The sequence below is a fragment of the Macrobrachium rosenbergii genome, chromosome 52, assembly GCF_040412425.1.
Source record: "Macrobrachium rosenbergii isolate ZJJX-2024 chromosome 52, ASM4041242v1, whole genome shotgun sequence".
Taxonomy (NCBI): Eukaryota; Metazoa; Arthropoda; class Malacostraca; order Decapoda; family Palaemonidae; genus Macrobrachium; species Macrobrachium rosenbergii.
Genome location: NC_089792.1, coordinates 29,718,762 through 29,736,165, shown reverse-complemented (window position 1 = coordinate 29,736,165; position 17,404 = coordinate 29,718,762). Strand labels below are relative to the sequence as shown.

The 17,404-nt window shown below is 38.3% G+C and overlaps 1 protein-coding gene across 1 annotated transcript; it reads left to right on the top strand.

Annotated features, from left to right (window-relative positions):
- Nucleotides 1-688: 688 nt before the first annotated feature.
- LOC136833953 (iron-sulfur cluster co-chaperone protein HscB-like) lies at nt 689-16,680 on the top strand. The gene is made up of 5 exons (XM_067096231.1): nt 689-701; nt 1,031-1,197; nt 4,449-4,574; nt 9,310-9,434; nt 15,510-16,680. The coding sequence occupies exons 1-5, from the start codon at nt 689-691 to the stop codon at nt 15,694-15,696; spliced, it is 618 nt and encodes a 205-aa protein (XP_066952332.1). The 3' UTR covers nt 15,697-16,680.
- The last annotated feature ends 724 nt before the right edge of the window (nt 16,681-17,404 follow it).

Sequence of the window (17,404 nt, the reverse complement as noted above, 5' to 3'; positions counted from 1 at the left end):
AGCGACAAGGCAACCTCACAAGGCACCAGAACAACTGTTGCACCTCTCACCTGCACAATTAGCAAACTTCCTCGTTGTCAAGTTCTCTGGCAAATGGCAACCAAACCACAACGGTAAGACACAATAATTCACTGACAGAAATCTGCCGCCATCATTTTATTAATAAACACTACCGCCGGAAGCACATTGAAACAACACGCGAGCCTCCCAAGTTCGCAAAACACTGAATCCATTACTTGGAGAATCCATTCTATACAACTTATCGTCGTTCATTCGATTTTTTCAGAGAACGGAAAACAGTCGGCGTTGATGTACTCCTCTTGACGATAGGAGGGGGATGTCCAACTATTTTCTGTAGTTAGGCATCCATCAAAACCTGTCTCATTGGTTATAGCTAATAAAATTAACATGATATAGGATATGTATTTTGTTCAGTTCATTGGGACCAGCACAACGCGCGATACATTGCAATGAGGTTCCGAAGTGTGATAAACATTATTCTGTCTGTGGTCTACGCATAGGAATTTGTCTAATGAACGTGACCCAACTTTAGCTGTAGTGAGGAAACTTTTATTGTTCAATTAAATTTGCCATGAAGTAAAGTCTGTAGTCTTAGTCATTTGGTTTAAGTCTCAGACTGACAAATACTGCGCACAGTATTTTAAATTATATAAATAGCAATAGTCACATGAAGCTAAGAAGTGAGTTTAGAACTGTGAGCGCCGACGCAAAGACAAGTATCAAGTGCAGAATGTAAACAATCATGGCCTCTTGATCAAGGCCAATATGCATCGACGGTGATTTTTGCCGACAGAAGTGCTGCCAAGTTTTGATTACTCGGAGAGGATTTATTTCATACAAAACTTATCGACTTTGTAATGCAGGCGCAGGAAATACAAGAACTGTCAAGAACAGGGGCAACCGTTGAAAAGTTACTCCACCTTTCCCGGAATGGACTTTGCATGTGAGGTTCTTTCGCTGGATTCACAAGTGAAATGTTGGCACTGTGGAAAAGTAGTGAAAGAATGAGGGACTTTTGTGACGAAATGCAACAAACTGCAGCCTGGACAAAACTTTAAGTATTTTGAAGTGCTGGGGATCGGGGAGGTGTTTGCCATCGACACCAAATCCCTGACGCAGATCTTCCGGAAGTTGCAAGCAAAGATCCATCCTGATAAATTTTCTCTTGCCACTGAGGTGAGATCAAATTCTGCACGAGGCTACGTTAAGCTAGTTTTAATGCCAGAGTAAGCTAGGCCTGTATCGTAGAGAAACATTGAAAGGGAAATTATGGTAGGCCTAGTCAAGTAGTCTGGTCTAGCGTAGGATGTAGGCGATGGGTATCATTTTACTCTCGACCATTATCGTGTTTGAGCTAGAAAACGTCATTTTCTGTTTTTTTATTTGTTTTTTTATATATATATGTTTCGTTAGCAAATTAGCACTTTTGAGAGATAGGCTAGGCGATTGGAGCCCACCGTCACCCAATATCCTGCAATTTGGGGGACCACAGTGGGAAAACTGAGTTTTTGGGAAGGGGAAACAACAGGTGAAATACTAGGTCTTAGCGCTCATTCAGATCCACGAATTATTGGACGTTTCCGCTAACGTCGTGCACTAGGTATGAGCCTGGTATCCGGGTTGGCGTGGATGGTTAGATGCGTCCTTGCGAATCGAAACAATGTCGAATTCTCGGCTTATCACGTAAAAATCTTTACCCACGCTTTTGTGGGCATACACAGTTGAATCGAGGCTACTGCTACTGTCTTTTCAGTGTGTATAATACTGTCATTGGACTGAATGCACATAGACTGAGAGTTTGCATGTGATAGGCCTCCTTTTACTATATTTATGAGTGCCAGCAGGATTTTTGTTTACTGTCATGTTATATCCAGGTCTTCTAATGGTATGCCCATAGATGTAGAGGGAAAGATTGGACAGCCTATGATAGCCAAACTATTTGTGACGTGCACTGGCTGGCGCCATTGCAGTGTGTTGATTATTATGTAAACAGTGACGCACTCATTTAATCTAGTGTGAAACCCTGTACTCTTTAAAACATGTTTTCTCAGCCATCTGTCAAGACCGTAGAATGATTTATGCACCATTTACTAGATACAATATGCACTGTTTGCAGAAATAAAAATATTTAATTTTGCTGGTATATTTTTTCTACAGTTAAGCCATAAAGTTTTGCAGATATGGCAACGTTACAACATTTTGACCATGCTGCATTGACAGCCAATTTTCTCAGCAGTCTTTAAAAATTGGTACATGAACTTTTCAGCATTTCCCAAGAACAATGTGTATATACTATATGTAGAAATAAAAATAGTAATTCTGTCTGCGCTATTTTTTATACACTTGAACAATAAAGTTGACCAATTTGGCGATGTTATGTGCCTTTCTTTCCACCATAAATTAACAGTTTTACTCTGTCGAGGCAGAAACTAATTAATATTGTTCTTTATTCATGGGTCAGACTAATAGGCAGTAGAATTTTGACAACAGTATAAAATAATTGTCATTCCAATGCTGTCATCCCATATAAGCTTCATCTATAGGCATAGTAATATTATTAATAGCTTGATACCTACCTAACAACCAATATTCCAATAGTCTGGTACAGTCATTTTGTAGGATTTTAAAATTTACTGTATCTGATACCATTAACAGGGATGCAATTAATATTGCAGTTTGCAGGGCTGTATAAATCTTGCCATTGCCAGTACTGATGCATATGCTGGCTTGCCCCTTCTGGTTATTTCTTATTAGACTAAATCTGCTTTGGTAGCCACATTGTTGCCTCATAACATATTCTGGACTTCAAAGTCTGTTGCAGAAACTTAAGTTCATGCATACCTGGAGGTTTGAAAATGTACTGTGGCTGAAAATGCTTGCTTCATAGGCCTATGCATGATCCATCGTTTGCCTCTTTATCCATTCTGCAGTTTCTAAACCCTAAGTAAGATAGTGGTCTCATTATTTTGTTCTTGTCAGGAAATCTTAAACACAAAATTGACAAAAATTAGTCCTGACTCTCACGTCACATATTATCAACAACGGGCTTCCTACACTGACCTGTAGACATTTTAAGGCATGTTTCAACTACGAGGCTACTCACAGATCTTTTAAGAGAAACTATTTGATTACAGTATACATGTAATTACAAGTACGTACTTTACAGAACCAGATCAAAGCATTTGAACCATGACATAGAAGCTATTTGTACAACTTCAGGTGCAATTATTACCAGGAGTACATACAATATATAAATCTATGTAACATGTCACAGTCATACTGGCCTGTAATTCAACATGCAAGGTACTTATTCACATACTTTTGTTAGGCTAGCCTGTAAGAATAACTTAGACTTTCCTAGCTAGCCAAGACTTGAGCTGTATTTCATAGACTGTGGAGAGGAACAGATAGAAAAATCAGCATTCCTGAAGGTTATGCCAAGTTAGGCTACCTTTGCCAAGCTAAGGTTAGGCTATGGTAGGCTACCCTTGGTTATTTTATGATCAACCCTGGTAGACTAGCTGGTTGGTAAAGTTTACTTTTAAAACTATAATGTAGCTGTATTGCTGCAGTGCTAGGCTATATGCCATAGGCTAACTACGGTTCTGGGTACTTATGCTAACTTTGGGGGACACACAGACAGATATAACATACAAACAAGCTCTCAGAATGGAACTCATTTGTATGTAGAGAACTAATCTGTGGCAATTATATATGGAACATTGCATCACTGTATTAAGGTACAGTTCTGTACTGTGTTAAATAAATGTCATTACAATACTGTACCAGAGAGATAGACAAGGAGGTGGCCACAATACATGCAAAATGTTTCATAATTTTATTCTGAAACGGACAAAAGATGTGTATTTTTATATTCTCTGAATTTTTTGTATTTTTATATCATTATAACATAAGTAGGTAGATTTATTGCCATCAGTTATTTTTTGTTAAAATGAATCTACAATTCTTTATTGTATATATATTTAGAAGCAGTTCATTTTACCAGATACATTTGCAATTGAATGATAAGGAAATACTGTAGATATTTAAATTGAATGATAATTACAAAATATTGGGTTGGACTAGCTATTAATTACTTTATATGGAATTGCTGTTCATTATAAGTTATGCAAGTTCATTCCTGGGTACTGTATCATGTAGGCTGTGTGCCAGTCTTCGTTACTTATTGGATTTCACTTTTTATAGGGGGGAGCAGAACCCAATTGTCCATTAAGACGAGGTGAAACCATTTGGAAATGGTGGCATATATGCACAGTAATAAAAGAGTGAGAGAGTGAGCATGCTTTATGCAGGATCTCATAGTATTAATAATTTTCAAGTAGACTAGTTTATAATGTACTGTAGATGATACTGTATTTACCTGGCAGTGTTATTATATTTTATTAATTTTAAATTCCTTTTGACAGACTGAAAAGCAGTATGCACTGGACCACTCATCAGTAATTAATAAAGCATATCGCTGTTTGCTGAACCCAGTAGAAAGAGCATTGTATCTGTTCGATCTTGCTGGTGAGCCACTACATGAAGGACAGGTAAAATTTTCTTTGTAATGACCTGAGTTTTTGTGACCTGCAAACCCATCACTCAAGTTAGCCTTTTGTTGGCCTTCTAAAATCCTAAACATGCCATTTCTGAATGTTAAGGCAAAGATCAGTTGTTAGCTTACTGGCAGAACCATGCATGCCTATGGGCTTGGGGTTTGAGTTGGGTGAGAACCTCACTTTTCACGAGTTCCTCACTTCATTTTAGCTTGAATTTGTTCAGTTGAAAACATCCATTATTTTATGAATACCGAAATGTGCATCAGCTTTTTTCCAGACCCACTCCTCAGGAAGAAAAATCAATATTCACTTGTTTTGCACATGGATTCCGAAGTTTTGCAACCAGGGGAAAACGTCACTCCCATTGTACCTGTCAGTCGGTGCAGACCCAGTGACTTTGCTTACCAGCCTTTTCTTGTTCACATCTTCACGTCATTAATTTTGCCTTTCCATCTGCTATTTAGCCAAATTTTCCCCTACTTGATCCAAGATGATGCTTATTCTTAAATGTTGTGATTTTATATAAGTAACTTACCAAGCAATTACATTGCTATTAGTTTCACTTTCGCTCGCAACTAAAATTTTTTTAAATTCGTGGGTCACGCTGTTTGTAATTTGTTATTTTTCCGATTGTCCTTTCGTCAATTGGTGAAGTATTCTTACATTGGTAGCCCTGCGGCATACTTAGAGTTAGGTTTCTTTTTGAAACATTATTAATTGAATATAAGATTTTTTTCCCCGACTGTGACTTTTAGTTGACTTATTTTCTTCGTAATGTCAGACTCAAGTTCAACTAGCTTTAGGAATTGCAGCAAAGGCTGCAATACTCGTTTGACAAAAGAATCTTACGATTCACATATGATCTGCACAGACTGTAGGGAACAGGCATGTTCAGTGGATTTAAGATGTAAGGATTGTTCAGACTGGGACAGTAAGAAGTGGAAGACTTTGAGGTCACATTTGAATAAACTGGCTAGGGATAAGAAGAGGAAGGCGACTGCTAGACAGATTAGTTAACCTTTAGCTAGCCAGGAATCTCCTAATTCTAATACTAATGTTAATGTTGATGTTGATGTTCTGTGATTTCTGTGAATCTGTTCCTAGTTCTCCATCTGTTCAACCCTCTCCTTTACCTGGCTCTCGCTTCCGAACCCAGCCCCATTGCCGGCCTCGAGTTGATGATTGATAAGAAGTTTGAATTAACAATGGAATCCATTGCCCAATTAGCATCTTCTGTGAAAGTCCTAATGGACAGTAAGAGTTATTCAGAGCACCCAGTATCGCCTAGTGCTAGTGGAGGAGGTGGCTGCTCATCCTGCCGATTCTCATAGGCAAAGGTCAATGGCATACTGCCCTAAACCTGGGAGGAGTCAAACTGGTAGCCTAAGGGGGGTTGGTGGGGTCTACCCACAGGTAGTCGCTGCCTCGGTTGAACCTGTTGCTGAATCCCAGGTTGCAGACAAGCGCCACTGGAAAGGTACATCTTTGGATATACATCGTCTTTCATCAAGTTTGGATGAGTCTAGTCCCAGACACCAATGGCGCTTTGTGGACAAATCACATCTTCTGAAAAGACGTGCGGTGGATGTGTTACGTTCTCCTCCAGTGCCTTGTAAGAGATTCAAGAACCTGTGCGTAGCCCTCATCCATCTTGCAGTCATTGGGACAGTCTGGAGTGTTTTTCATCAGTGCCCCCTTGGTGGAGAGTCATAGCTTGGCTTCCAAATGCTCTACTTCTCGTAAGCACTCCTCATCTTCCAAGGTGTCTTCTCTTGAGCAGCCTCCAGCACTTGTATGTGTTTGTGTGCGTATATTTACATTTACATGTGGCATTTCATCAATGATGATGTCATAGGTTAGCTCTTTCTTTTCCACTCTCAGTTGACACGAGAATATTTTATCGCTGTTGATATTATATTTCATCTCGGTCAGTAATTTTTCATTTCATTTCGTAATAATACTTTGTTTTTTCCCATTTTATTAATGGATATTAACTTGTAATAAAATAATCATGCTCAGCACAGAAGAGAGAACATTCAATACTGTGCTAAAACTCCCCTACATACAGTGCACAAAAACACACCTTCCTTTCTCAGTTATTGTTTATCATTTTTTATTTCTCTGTGTTTTGTCATAATTTTCACTACATATTTTCAGTTGCCTCTTGGATAATTATCACCGCTTCTGCATGTGAGAAAAAAAAAGATAAATATTCTTCCAAAGTATTCCATACACCAGCTGTTTCCCAGTAACCTTGAAAACTGTTGTTACACAGATCAAATAGGTGAAGTTGCCAGTATGTGAGAATTTTTATAAAAAAATATTTTTTATAAAAATAAATTTATGCTATGGTGACATATCATATCTATACATGGTGCATCTCCTGCATGGAACATGGCACCCTCATGGTGAAATATTAATAAAAAGTATTTATAATGTAAATTTTGTCATAAAATTCCAAGATGTTGGCAACACACTGAGCAACACATCGCTCTCTCTTGCATTTTGCATGATTATTTTACTATAAGTAAATATCCTCTTATAAATTTGAAAAAGCATAATTTTAAGTAAAATCTCTCAAAAAAATCAAACACTTGTTTATCCCTCTTCACCTGTCCTGCATGGCTTTCTCCCACACCCTCTCTACCCAAGAAACGTCTGACCTGACCCCATAACCCTTCCTGAGTGCATGTTCCTGTGAACAGCATTAATAACACTTCTCTCTCCATGTGTAGCATTGCCAACCTTTCCCCTACCAACCTGCCTAAGCCTTTCCAACCCCTGCCTCCCCCCACCCTGGAAACTCCCCCATCCTTTCTCAGCCTATTTATGAGTGTAAACAGTGTTACCAACACTTCTTTAGGCCCATGTAGCATTGCCAACCACTGGAGTGTGGTTTGTTCAGTTTTTATGAAATATATATGTATCATGAATCTTTGGTCCCTGGGGTTGGTTTCATGCAGATGCTGAGTTCCAGATAATCTGAATGCAGATAATTGAGAGAGCGCATAGCTGCTGCAGTTCCTGCTGGTAAGATAGAGGAGGAAGCCCTGAGGACAAAAAAACTGACACTGACAATGAGTTTGTGGTACACCAAACCCCAGTCTACATGGATATGCAGAGGACCTTGGACAACTTGATTAAGCTGATGAAGAACCCCAACATTCACTGCAGCTGTTTCCTCAAGGCCTTGGAGTATGCTAAAGGAGCACAAGAGGAGGAAGCCCCTGAGGACAAAGATGACATTGACAGTAAGTCTGCTGTAGACCCAACCCCAGTCTACAAAGACACGCAAAGGATCTTGGACAACTTCATTGAGTGATAGAGAACTCCAGCATTCACTGCAGCTGTTTCCCCAAGGCCTTGAAGTATGCTGAAGGAGCACAAGAAATATAGTGGTCGGTGATTGCAAAGCAGAATCGTTGTTCTTTTCAGGGTACACTCGACATCTTCAAACCCCCAACACCATGCACCCAAGCCCAATGCTATCCACTTCTTTAGTTACTTGGTCCTTCAGCTCAGAAACTCAAGGAACACTTCAGAAGTCTTTGTTGACATGCCAGGTTCTTCCAACCAGGAATCTGATGTCTCTGCTGCCTCCTGAAGACCTTCTGGGCACCTCAGTGCCTCTTCCAACTAGTTTGGTGGTGATGGAGGAGGAAAGACTTGTGAACCCTCCTTGCAAGTTTAACCCATACAGGCCAGGTTAAAATATACATTAAGAATACCCCTAGACCGGGCCAACTTTAAGGTTGGCCAATTTAAACAAAACACATCAGTGGGAAGAGGATGATATGCAAATGCACATGGTATAAGAAAAAAAATTCTAAAAAATTTTCTGTACCCTCTGTGGGAAGTTGAAAGTGAATACAGGTATTTCCAATCCTGTGCATGGCCTCATTTCCATGACACTCAGAAAAATACGCTAATTTCAGCGAATTATACATGTTCTTTGTAATAATTTTTTTTTATTTTGTAAAATTACAGTTATATACAGCTCACATAATATCACAACAGATAAGAACTAAAATCAACAACAATCCCTGAGTATGTAGTACATTTATAGTAAAATATTTATGAGATTTACTGGGGTAGGGAGATGTAGTACCTTTTAATGAGTTATACATGTTCTTTCTAATGTCTTTTGTGCTTTACTTTGCAAAATTATGATTATAGCTGACATACTATCATAAAGGACAAGAAATAAAACCAACAGCAATCCCAGAGTATATTTATGGGCAAATGTATACAAAGATATCCCGGGACCTAAAGGTGTAGTACATTCCCCCTTGAATTCTCAAGTCACTAATCTCCTTGTATCCTGAGCTGAATTGTGAGTGTTGCCATGAGAGTTGTCTTAAGTCAGATATGGCCCATTCAAGTTATTCAAACATTTTCCTGCAAAATTTGCTCAAATTCTTACCTGAACCAGTCTGGATCAAACCCCCAGAGGTATTATACCTCACGTGACCATAACCGGATGCAAGGGGTTAAAAGTCTGACTCACATACTCAGTCTTGGCATTGCTCACTGTTGTAAGAGAGAGGTTTGTTTTTTGCTTTGTGTATTTTTACTTCAGTTTAATGAAGTTTGTGGGCAACATAATTTTCTTGATCAACTGGAAATAAATGCTGTTCACATAACCTAATTTGTATTTGGAACTGCAAAATATGAAGCTAAAGTGTTTAACATTTTTTTTTACCTTTTATTTATTTCTTATTTGTAGATAGATTTGGATCCTGAGTTCTTAATGGAGATTATGGAAGTAAATGAAGAATTAGCTGCTACAAGTAAAGAAGCTGTAGCAGATATTGGACTGAAGAACCAAAAGATTCTGGATGATCTCTTGATGTAAGCAGAAAATATATTATTGTTTTATATTTTTATATTTGTGAATTTTCTCAAACAGTCAGCCATGTAGAAATCTAGTTTACTCCAAATTTGACTTACCTGGTTTCAAATTACAGTTTTAGTAAATATTAAATATAAAATGAAAAGAACTGACAATTAAGTTAACCCATTTAATTATAAAGAGCCCAAACAGTTGTGATGTCCCCAGATGTACCAATTCTGAAATCTTAAAGAAAAAATAAGTGGAAGAGCCAAGATTGAGTATTCACACTCGTGCATCTGTGAACCTTTGGTTGGCTATAACTACCGAGCTCATTCTATTGCATAGATCAGATCTGATACAGTGAGAACCTGGAGATTTGAAGCGAGCAATTAGTGTATTGATGAATATGTACCTGTGTTCTTGTTAATAATAACATTAAAGCCCCTCCTAAAGGCTAAGGAAGTTGAGAGGGTCTTGATAACATGCACAGTCACTGTGTACTACTATCCTTATCTTTTGAAATGCCTGAGAACAACGTGCTTCGGTCAGTAGAATATCATGTACTGCGAGACCAGATTCCCCAGCTGACATATGTCGACAAGATACATTTTGAACAAGAGACAGAATTACTGAAAACCAGTTTCTGAAATGAGTAACACTGCTAGACAGAGCTTGCAACTCACCCATATATATCAGTGATGCAAAAAACCCGCAAAATACTTGTTTTTTGAAGAGGTATTTAAGGGCCCTTAATGGGATGCTGGATGACTAAAGAGAGGTGTCTTTTTAGTGACTGGAATGTCTTATGGGAAGGCCTTTCTCAAAGTGATTAAAAAGATTCTGAAGTACCTGGACCTGGTCAGACCGGAGTTTCAGTACTTGTGAAAAGCTGCATGAAGATTAATTGCAGATACCAACAATTTCTACTGGGGGTGCTGGTAAGTGACAGTATGTAGACTTTGACGTAGAGTTGAGTGATTGATGCTCCTTCATCTCATCAAAAGAATTTGCCTAGTAGAGGTTGATGCGTTGAGCAGAAACTGGCAGTGGCTGCACCGCTTAATGTCTAAAAAATACAGGCTCTTACCAATACCCCCCCATTTATGAAGGCCCAGGGTGTCCTGATTTGCTGTGAAACTTTGCTGTGTTGTTACTTCAGGTTGGTTAAGATCTGCAGAAAGTATATTAAATAGCTGAAGCAGATATGGAAATCACCCTTTGTAGTAGCTAGCAGTGGGGCAGTGAGTGGTTGGAGGATCTGAGCTACTAGTCCTGGGGCATGATCAACTAGAGCTTTGCTGTTTGAAGCAGAGCATCCAGTTTTCATGCTACAGAGGTTTGCACCATGCAATTCAGGAAGCTTGGGAGTTCAGCTCAACACGAAGAGAGATCGGTTATGGCCCAGTGCTGGCAAAGAACCTTGCCAACTGGTGTATAGTCACCACCCCAAAGGCAGCACTTGTTTCCTGCTGTTGAGGTTGCCATTGAAGATGATCAGTCTCTTGCATTGATCTTAACTCTGTTGTCCTCTTCCCAAGCAAGGACTTTTATTCCAGCCAACAAAGAGGTCAGATCTTTTCTCCTTGATGGCATATGGAATTGTCTGCTAAAACTTGGGTGACCACCTTCCACTGCCTCTGCAATAGACTGGAGGGCTAGGAACACCAATTCAGTTTCAGGAATTAGATATGTCCCCCTTACATCCAGTGATGAGCAGGTTCCTGTCACTTACTGACCAGTTGTAAAAGATCTCCACCGTGATTCATCTTACGAGGAGAATGACTTCCATAACCCAAGGAATCTGCAGGATTCCTTTTTCTACTGAGATGGGTCCTAACCACTGGAAGCCTGGTAAAATATTTTTGAAGGAAAAACAGGAAATGCATCTGGTAGATCTGCAGGTAACTGATGCTTCAGTGAATGTGATTGGGATGATCTCACCCTAGAGCAGTTTCAGGAAAATAACCTCTTCAGTGACGATGGGGGACCCAACAGACCACCATGGCTTGGCTGTAGGGCTGAGTTGTTGCTGGACGTACTGTATTGGATCACCGTACACAGACTTGTGTCACTCTGTTTTCTTCAGGTGATCCAGATGCCGGCTTTATAGCACAATTCAGCATATTTGAAATTCTGATGCCACCCAGGGTAGGACCAACCAGTTGTCTAGAATTACTAAAAAAAAAAGTCCTGTCATGGTGATTAAAGGATACTGATTATAAGATATCCTATGTTAATCCCTCACATCAGTATAGTGTGAGTACCTTCAAAGATCCAATCAAAATGCCTTCTGTTAACACTTCACATCTTCATAAGAATTGCTGAGCGTTGTGAAATGGCAGTTTAAATGACATGCAGTAGATATTGGAGCCATTGATTTGTCCCTTGCTCAAGGTCTTGTTTTCACAGACTTGGGTGGTGAACTGAACAAGGACTTCTTCCTCTGCTCTCAGCATGCCATGGAGAGATACTTACTAGGTAGCAAACCTGCAGGCCATGATGTTCCCATTTCTCTATAAGCCTGAAATAATACATTTGCATGGTCAAAAACACATCAAATGTAAAGAGGTAATCTGCAGGGTGTGTGAGTCAGCTAGGAATATCCTCAATAAGCTGTGTCCATGTTTGTGATTCCCAAGCATGAATTTATTTGTTGTAGTGATAAAAAACCAAGATGTGAACATACTGCTCTCCTTACACTTTGTTTGAGAGTTGCATCAACCATAAGTACTGCATCATTTTCTGCAAAGTGATTTTGTAATGTAATTCTGGCATTTTTTTTGTTAACCAAAGCCCACAGTAGCAGACTGGTGCTCAAAATCAGTGACAAGTACCTGCATTTTTAGGTAAGTTTGGCAAGCACCTGCATATTGAGGTAAGTTGAACCCTAAGTAACCAGCCTGCAAGTTTTCTGTGACCTCAGTAGGTACTTGACAAGAATATTACAGTATTATTATTATTATTTTTCATCTGTCACAGTATCCAGACTGACGGCTTATAATGTAGGGTTCTGGGTTTCATCATGTTTGTTTTAGGAATCTCTCACTTACATGTGCTGTTTCTAGTAGCATGCTCTTATACATACATGAGTCCTGAGGCTACTTCAACTTCCAGTTTATCAAGGTTTCCCATCCAGGATTTTGGTATTGTGCTGAGTGATCCAATGGGCACTATCTGTAGTGGAATATCCTGTTGCCTTCTCAGTTCAATCCACAGGTCTTGGTACAGTACTTTTTATTTTCTCTTTCTCATATACTCTGGAAGTCCCATGGTACTACCAAGATCCATAAGTGATAAATTGTTTTTTGCTTTGTTGATCAGGTCAGATCTGTTGAATGTGCTTTTATCATCCTGTCAGTCCTGATACTGTAATCCCAGAGTTACTTAACCCTTAATGGACAGATCCCATCAATAGAAGATCTAAAACAGGTATTGAGTGGTGGACAGATCCCCTCTCAGGAGGATTAATATTACACCCCATACAATTTGTCTGTATCAATCAGGAAGGAGTTTCCAATACTTCAGTGGCCCATAAATGAATTGTGGTAACTAAAGAATTCAGCTCAACTTGGTCATTATGCGTCTTGGAACTTCAGTATTGTTCTTGATATGGAGAGGGAATGTCTTGCTCTCTCTCTCTCCCATGATGTCTTTTATTTATTTGTAAAATACCCAGGGATTGCTGTTGGTTTTAGTTCTTATCTTTTATGATATGATGTCAGTTATAATTGTAATTTTGCAAAGAAATATTAAAAAAAATTTATAAATCCAAAAAAAGTTACTGCATTTCCCGATCTCGGTAAATGTATGTATATATTTTACAACAAATATGCTCAGAATTTGTTACTGATTTTATTTCTATGTTATGATATTGTGTGAGTTGTAATTATAATTTGAAAAATAAAATAAATTAGAAAAAACATGTATAACTTCATAAAATTTACGAGTGTTTTGTAAGAGGCCCTACACAGGGTTGTAAATAGTCACTTTCAACTTTCCATGGAAGGTAGGGAAAATTTTGTAGAATTTTTTTTCTTACACCATGTGCATTTCCATATCTTCCTCTTTCCATCGATGTGTATTTTTCTTAAATTGGCCAACCTTAAAATTTGCCTGGTCTTGGGGTGTGCAAGATATAATTAGCCCATCCCTTAAGGGTTAATACTTCCTCAGGTTGCCGTTTGCACCGTGCTATCTGAATTTTTAATATTATTAGTATATTAGTATTAATTTGGAAGGAATCCCTCTTTGAGTGATGTATTGAAAACAATTGCCAGCTTACACGAGAAGTTGTCTTTTTCTTGCTAAATTCTTCTGATCAGCAGGTAGATATACTAAATTTCGAAAGGACATGGAGATTTATACTGCCTCTTCTATGTTTATTTGATGCACATATAGAGAGAATTAATAGAAAATGTTCTATGTATACACAGTGTGGTAGCTGCTGTAAGATTAGTTGAAGTCCAGGCAGGTTGCAGGTTTCAGCTGGTGTCCCATTCACTGCTGTGACTGATTGTTGGCATTTGGCACCAGTTGGTTTTTGATGTGTATTTCTTTATCTTTTGGTCCTTGGTGTCAACTGATTTCTTACATTTCTCTGTATGATGAGAGAAATTCAATTTTGCTTGTAATATTTATGCTGGGTTTGTTCATAGGATATGCAAAACTTCGAGGAGGACTAGGTTTCGATGGTCGGGTACCTTGCCTATAATTTTCAAAGCATTAATTAATTTTTTTCTTTCTGGCCCTCTCTCGAGTTCATAGGTATAGTGACTGAATATAACACCTTTGAGTACGTGAATGATATGAGAGATGCTTTGCAAGCTTAGTAATTATCCAGTGTATGATTGGTAGCATTCATCCACCAAGCTAGTAATTTCATTGATGACACTACTTTCCTTCAAATTTGCATCCAGCGGTATTGGTGTATTTTTCATGACGAGCTGGCCGGTTCTCATATTTTTATAGTAATTGTTCACTTGGATTTTCTCACTTTCTGGTATAGGAGTGACATTTTCTTTAACTTTTTTGTGGCCTTTTCATCTTCTGGGTGTCTTTGGTGCATATGTTTCCAGAAAAAGACCACCAATGAAAATGGCAAAAAAGTAGAGCTTTCAATACCATGCCATTTACTTACTGTGATCCTGGTTTGCCGTTCAACAACTTTGTTTGAGAAGCCATTATTAATGAGCATCTGTGTTGATGAGTCTATGTGGCAATGCCTCGAAATCCTAGGCATTGTATCTCAGAGTGGAACAGTGACGAATGAAATAATCCTAAATTACACATTTTTGCACCTTTCTGATCCATTAAGGCAGAGGCTCTGATTCATTGGTTTCTGATGGTACCTTTTTGAGTCCATTTTATGCACACATTCAGAAAAGAGAGGACACTTTCAGCTTTTGGCCCTTTGTTCACATGTAAAGTGGAGGACAGAGAGCTCCTCAAAAGTTGTTTTTAGCATTTCTGTGTCCTCAGTATTGACTCACACAAGTGTCATCAGCATAATGGGGTAATGAGGGGGAAAGGAGATAACACTGAAAACCCTCTCCTTGATAATTCCCGTGTAGAAATCGGCAAATTGGACTCCTGATGGGGATTTCATTGCCACTCTCTCCCTGGCAGTACAAATGGTTTATGTAGGATGAAATGGGGCCTTCATTATAGACCATTGAATAATTAGGCTTGTTCTATAAAGCTTTAGTTTGTATTTTTTGTGAGCTTATAAAAAACTGATATAAAAAAAATTCTATGATTCTTTTGTGAGAATTATTGCTTTGGAAGAAGTTCCTCTTTTACCCTGCTCAGTAGTTGATCACAGAAAATCTCAGTGTCCTTCAGCCTCAGGTATTAATGGTACTAACAAGTGAATGGGCTCTCTGTGGGGGCATCTCATGCTATTTACACCAACAAGTGAAGTAGTTTATTGTCATTTGCTCGTCCACTAAGACAAGTGAAGACAGAGTTAATTTCACATGAAACCATTCTTTTATTATATGTACTGTATAATACTTTTATTATATGTATAGTACTTTAAAAAAACATATACGTTTTATGCATTCTTCTGATTACTTGTTACTCGACATTTACAGGGAAGCTGATGATGCTTTTTCAAGAAATGATATCCAGACAGCAAGAAGTGTAGTAGCAAAGGTTAAATATTATCACAACATTTATTTAAAAGTGAAAGATTATGAAAGACAACATGGCATTATTGACTGGATGTATGAACGTTCTTTTTGTGATGCCATGAAAACTGTGAAGTATTTCACTTGCTGATATTCTAGTAATAAAATTATAGTGTACAGTAATTACAGAAGAGTTTAAGACCTGCTTATTTTTTAGTTTGTGCAATTTTCCTTATTTATTCATCATATTAGTAAGGGCATTTGACTCGGTGTTATTTCTTTCTACTCTTGCTCACTCTTTTAGTGCTTCTTTCTGCATTCTATGACATTTATTACATTTTTATGAAGAGAAACTAATGAAAAGTACATTTAATATTGCAAATGTTCAAGACTTGCTAATTTGTGATTGTGTGAAACTGACCACACAAGTGTGGAAGTTTGAGTCCTGAAACTGGAATTCAGGTATATGTCATTAATTTCTATCTAAATATGGTTGACATAACAGACCCAACACCACAGTATAAACCATTTGTCTCGAAGTCCCACAGACAGTGAAAACCAAAAATACTTGCTAAGGTAAGAATGAGAACACGGCCAGGAAAAGCAACAGGAAGAGAATTAGAAGACTTCTGAAGAGCAGCAGAAACAAACCTGTAATGGTCAAGTATGAGGTGAGGAGTTGGGAACACACTGCAGAATTTGGGGGATGTTGCTCAGAGGTATAAGGAGTAAGTAATCTTGTCTCAAAATACCCTTCATTTGACAGTAATGACTTCACTACTCTGCCTTTGTGGTCATAATGGCAGGGCTACAACAGTTTAACTGGAACACCAACCCTTATGAAAAAAACTAGTTTTAAGTTCAGGCAAACCAAGAGATACTGGTGGGCAGTAGTTGTAGAGCAAGCTAAAGTGGAGCATATGTCATTGAGAAGAGGGTTTGTTTTTATTCAGTAATCAACTATCACATAATAAGTTGCTGGGAGTTCTGGACATTGTTTTGCCTGCCAAGGCTGACAAAAGAAACTTTGTAAAGCAATGGTTTTTTATGATGCACTTTTTCACACTAGATAACCAAAATGTTAAAATTTGTACATAAGGTGTTAAAAGTTACAATAAAGCAGTTAAATAGCAAATCATTCTTTTACTTAATTTTTTTTAAGTACTGTTACTGCAGAATTATACACAAGCAGGTTTTCAAAATATTTCATTTTCAATCATATGGTTTACAGAATAAAGACACTCTGCTTTGTTTCACGGTCATTTGATACAAGATTGTTTTCATATACCATAACTTCTCTTTTATTTGCACTAACAGATCCAAATGGGTTGCAGATTCATGTGAAATGCAAAAATTAAATTTTAAATCAATTTGTATATTTCATAACTAACAAACCTTCAGTTTTAACGTAGGGGTAAATTCTCTGGCGCTAGCTGGAGTCCAGTTAAAAATAACACAAGGAATTGGTGGCAACAGGCATCAGCCAATAGGGGAGAAGGATGAAGCTACGCGACCTGCTTTACCCCCACTACGCATCATCATACCAATTTCCTTCCAGCCCAGGAAAGAATGAGGGGTAGCTTAAGGTTGGCCATATACAGTAAGACCGAAGGTTTGTTATTTATGAAAAATACAAATTGATTTAAAATTTGTCATTTGTTCATACATGGAACAAACCTTGGTCTTAACGTAGGGAAGACTTACTCTTAGAGGGAGGATAAGAAATTCTTAGAACCGACTGGAGGTTCGCACCACCTGGGCTCACTTCCTAGCCATAGGTTGGACATAAGGAGATGTAGGCCTGTGATCTGTTGAACACAAATTTACTGAGTAGCCAGGCATTGGTGCAGGCTCCAGGG

What these genes read in the sequence shown, in the direction of transcription:
- LOC136833953 (XM_067096231.1), top strand. An exon ending in AATTTTCTCTTGCCACTGAG is followed by an intron (nt 1,198 to 4,448) that starts GTGAGATCAAAT and finishes TCCTTTTGACAG; the next exon opens with ACTGAAAAGCAGTATGCACT. An exon ending in AGCCACTACATGAAGGACAG is followed by an intron (nt 4,575 to 9,309) that starts GTAAAATTTTCT and finishes TCTTATTTGTAG; the next exon opens with ATAGATTTGGATCCTGAGTT.